Source organism: Lolium perenne, chromosome 6 (genome assembly GCF_019359855.2).
Source record: "Lolium perenne isolate Kyuss_39 chromosome 6, Kyuss_2.0, whole genome shotgun sequence".
Taxonomy (NCBI): domain Eukaryota; kingdom Viridiplantae; phylum Streptophyta; class Magnoliopsida; order Poales; family Poaceae; genus Lolium; species Lolium perenne.
This window is the reverse complement of record NC_067249.2, coordinates 19754115-19758261: the sequence shown is the minus strand read 5'-3', so window position 1 is coordinate 19758261 and position 4147 is coordinate 19754115. Positions and strand designations below refer to the sequence as shown.

Sequence of the window (4147 nt, the reverse complement as noted above, 5' to 3'; positions counted from 1 at the left end):
AGTTAGGTTAGTTACAGTGTAATGTTACAATGTATAGAGGATATACTTCAACAGCGGACACTCCACCAGGGAGGTTGCCGTCGACAGCGGCGGAGAAGAGCAAGGAGGGGCACTAGGAGATGTCATCGTCGGCCTTCGCGGCGGCTGGAGTAGGTGGGGATTTGGAGCAATGGCAAAATTCGTGATGTTGGTGGAAGAAAGGAGAGAGAAAAGAGAGGTAGATGGGAATTTAGAGGCTGATGGGTGGGCTTGTTGGTTGGTATCAAACGTGGAGTTTTGCTGCATGTGTCGCCGGCGCGCCCGATGGCTTCCCTTCGTATAGGGTTCCTTTGGGCGCGCTGGCGTTTTTACTAGGCTCGTGATGACGTGGATTTTTATTGGAACCATCAATGTGAGTAGTTTCTCTCTCTAGACTCTCCAAATTGCTGCCGGCAACGATTTAGGGCTTCCCGGTGGAGATGCTCTAATGTCTTCTCGAGATGGCCATCTCTAGTTCATTTTCGAGTTTCCACGTCTCTAGATTCTAACGTGACATTATTGGTAAAAGAAGTCTACAAAAACCAATAGGGTGAGGATCTAAAATTGCTGAACTCACCCTTGCAAATCAAGCTGTACATGCTTCATAGGTCGAAGAATTGAACAACAATTCACCCGATCGAGAGCCAAAGATCTACAAAACAAAACAAGAAAACCACATGCTCCTTGATGATAGCCACGCAACCATACCAAAACTGAAATAGGGCAGCGAGAGTTTTATTCCGAACGATAAGGTCTTCAACATCGAGACATCATCGTCAACGACACACAAATCTACCTCAGGGACTCATTAGGGAGATTGGTCCATGAGTCCATGGGTCACTTATTTGTTTTGGAGCCCCGAATGATGTGCTCTACGGAGTAAAAGATTTGGAGATCAAACGGACCCGCGGCGACGGTGTTAAAAAAAAAAAACTTGCCACGGCCATTCTTCAGCGGCAAAGAATGGTTCTTTTTGCGGAATAAGAGGATTTAAACTTTCTGATTGATAACATGATCCACAGAAGCACTGGCACCATGCAGGAGTACAGTGTATCGGGCTTTCTGCTGCCGGTAACATACGTCCAGAACTGTAGCTCGTTTTCAGTTTTGTCTGGGTTGGCAAAGCATCGAACAAGCAGCAGATCGATGTATCCAGTCCAAATCTAGGCACATGAGGCAAAATAAACACAAAGCAAATATTGTCTAACCAGTCCAGGAGCTGAATAAATTCAGCAAGAACCACAAGTGCAGCAGAAATTACAGGATACGCTGAGAGTGCTACCGAGTAATAGAGCTGAAACAATTCAGATGAACCAGAGGTGTAATATAAATTGCTACATGATACGGTAAAGCTAAATCACGGATTCTACACCGTTTTTCTGAGTGGAATTAAGATGCACCAGCAAAAAAGGACGGAAGCATAGTCGCACCATATATGCTTAGGCCTCGTATTTCTAGCCCAGGGATTGCAGATCCATCGGCAGCCCACATCTTCTCGCCCTTACACGAAACCGAATCCTGAACACAAATGAAAGGACAATGTAAGAGCTTGCTGTATCTGCATTGGCAAACACATCTCGGTTACTTGACAAGGAAAATAAAGATACTGGAATAGAGTTAGGTAAGTATGAAGGAGACACAATTTTCAAAACATATATGAACTTGAATTTGGGAATATACTTTGTTTATAATCACTGTGCTCAGTTCATTAAGGCGTATTTTGTTTGTGACCAACAACTACTCTTTTACTATGTGATTTATGTGATACAAAACCAGTATCATAAAAGTACTTCTGAAAACTAATCAAGTGACACAAATTTCATGTCATAAAACCTTAAGCAATTGTTGGTCAAAGACTTTTCTTCAAGAAATAAAGTACGCCTTAATTTTAGGAGCGCAGGGAGTAATTGGTACGGCCATTTCTGTCTGATGATCTGACAGAAAAAAACATTTAACTAAACAGCTACCAAAAGAGATTGCAGAAAGTGTCATACGTAGCTTAAAGGCAAACGAAATGTGAAACAGGCAGTCACGACATGCACTACTAGACATGTTATATGTTATGTAACCTGTAAATACTTCCCAGGAAAGACCACAAAAATGGCGAACTATTTAGTTCTGTAATCACAAGCAAACCAGTACAAATAATTAGCCCAGGGCAAAAAGCTGCTCAGATCTAGTGAGCCTATAAAAACTATTATTGGTTAGCACCAACTGATTGACAACATAATGAGTAAAACTATCGTATTACTGCAGACTATGAACTAAACGATTCAGACATTTATTAAGAACTATTAAACTGTTTTTCTTTTTACGTCTCACCAGAAGTGGTCAAGATTTTTCATGGCCAAAGTAATTTGGTATCTCTACACACTGCCCTTGCTACATAATTCAGAAGTTTCTTATTCACTGCTGCATTTGTAGTTTATTCCCCACATATGAAAGCTAATTTCAATATATAAAGAGCAAGAAAAGTGTTATTAGTCAGCTTACGTATGTTGAATGTAGTCAGGAACTTCAAAACTTTAAGAATTTTGTCGTCGATCACATTACACTTGACTTCAACCATGTTAAGGTGCTCAGATATTGCAGATGGTCTCTCCATTGAACTATAGCTTCCTTTGATTACCACTTTATGATTTGGTCCCTACGGTAAGAAATAACATTTAACCAAGATGGACAATAGATAATAACTAACTTTAACATTGCAGCAATTGTGCAATTAGAAGATTTATACCGTGGAAAAAAGTTGAAGAGTGAGCTTCTCTAAAACTGGTGAATTTTTCAGAATGCAAGCTAGCGGATCCAAATCAGGACCCTCGCACCAGTACTCATTGAGCAACAAAGTCTTTAACTTGGTAAATGTAGGGCAGTGTTTTAAATCTCTTGCGAAAATGAACTGGAAAGAAAATACAAAAAGTAAGCAAATCAACTAGCCACTAGAGAATGTGGATGATGCATATGTAATCTGTTTTTCCCTTATGTCCAGCAACAATGTAGATATTGAATCACAAAAAGGGCATAACATAAAGGATTTTAAGATGGGTGTCATACCGTTTTACTCTCAGGTAGCAACTTCAGGTGTTTAGCATTTGAGATACCACCCAGAAGAACATATTCTCTGCTGCAATCGTCTTCAATAGGAACACAATTCTTACATGCATTATTATTAGCTCCACAGAAAACACCAGAGTCATAATTCAAACAGACATCTTGGCAGTAATCGCTAAGATACACATGTGCACTCTCTAGCAACGCCATGTTTTCAAGAAACGGTGTTCTACCAGAAAAATGACTAAGTTCCAGAGAGACAAGGCACGGAGTAGAAACATGGATCCGGCAATCGAAGTGGTTGTGGCAGCAATAGATGGTCAAATGCTTTAGGGAATGGGAGGATATCCTACAAGCATTGATGTCGCAATGACTCATCTTCAGATCCTGCAATACTGGACAGCTACCAAAATCAAGGAAGGTCTCTTGTAGGCCTACACCATCAAGGTCTAATGTTCTCAGATGCCGAGAGACAAGAGGCAGGTCGTCTAGGTCGAGATATTCAGAGGCACCGACATGAAGGGTGAGCGTGCGAACTTTGCACATCAAAGCGAAACGGACCCATGTTTTCACATATGGCTGGTCTTCCTCACAGAATTCATTGAATTTGATCTCGACAGAGTGTAGGTCGGTGCGCTCACGCAGGATCAGCAGATGGTCCACGAACTTCCGGAGATCTTCAACATCTAATTCCACCTCGTCATCAAGGCCGACGATGCGCAGGCCTGTGGTGGACCTCCAGAGGTGGCGCCAGCGCCGAGCAAGCACGCACGTCCGTACGGAGGCCTGCGCTGGGAGGAAGGAGAGCACGTGGTGGAGGAGACTGTCGGGGAGGGCGCTGATACGGTCCGCGACGCTCACCGGCGGTGGACTCTTGCGCTTCTTCTTAGGAGGCATTCCGTCGAACTGGCGACGGCCGTGGCCGGGGCTGCGAGGCAACAAAAGGTTAGACGACGCAAGGGTGGAATTGTGGAAAGAATTGGAATATTGGATGGGCGGCGGAGCACCGGACCCTCACCTCACCTGGCCGCCGATAAAGTCCAGTCGCGAGGAAGACGAGAAAATTTAGGATACAAAA

The 4147-nt window shown here is 43.1% G+C and overlaps 1 protein-coding gene across 1 annotated transcript; it reads right to left on the bottom strand.

Annotated features, from left to right (window-relative positions):
• Positions 1-1190: 1190 nt before the first annotated feature.
• On the bottom strand, positions 1191-4147 carry LOC127308688 (putative F-box/LRR-repeat protein At3g59160). The gene is made up of 5 exons (XM_051339581.2): positions 4088-4147; positions 3073-3997; positions 2756-2917; positions 2512-2665; positions 1191-1536 (listed from the first exon to the last, which is right to left on the bottom strand). Exons 2-5 carry the CDS (start codon positions 3964-3966, stop codon positions 1520-1522), a joined length of 1227 nt encoding a protein of 408 aa, XP_051195541.1. The 5' UTR covers positions 3967-3997; positions 4088-4147; the 3' UTR covers positions 1191-1519.

What these genes read in the sequence shown, in the direction of transcription:
- LOC127308688 (XM_051339581.2), bottom strand. Translation starts at nt 3,966, where the DNA reads ATGCCTCCTAAGAAGAAGCGCAAGAGTCCACCGCCGGTGAGCGTCGCG. An exon ending in TGCTACCTGAGAGTAAAACG is followed by an intron (nt 2,918 to 3,072) that starts GTATGACACCCA and finishes TTTTCTTTCCAG; the next exon opens with TTCATTTTCGCAAGAGATTT. An exon ending in CTCTTCAACTTTTTTCCACG is followed by an intron (nt 2,666 to 2,755) that starts GTATAAATCTTC and finishes TTCTTACCGTAG; the next exon opens with GGACCAAATCATAAAGTGGT.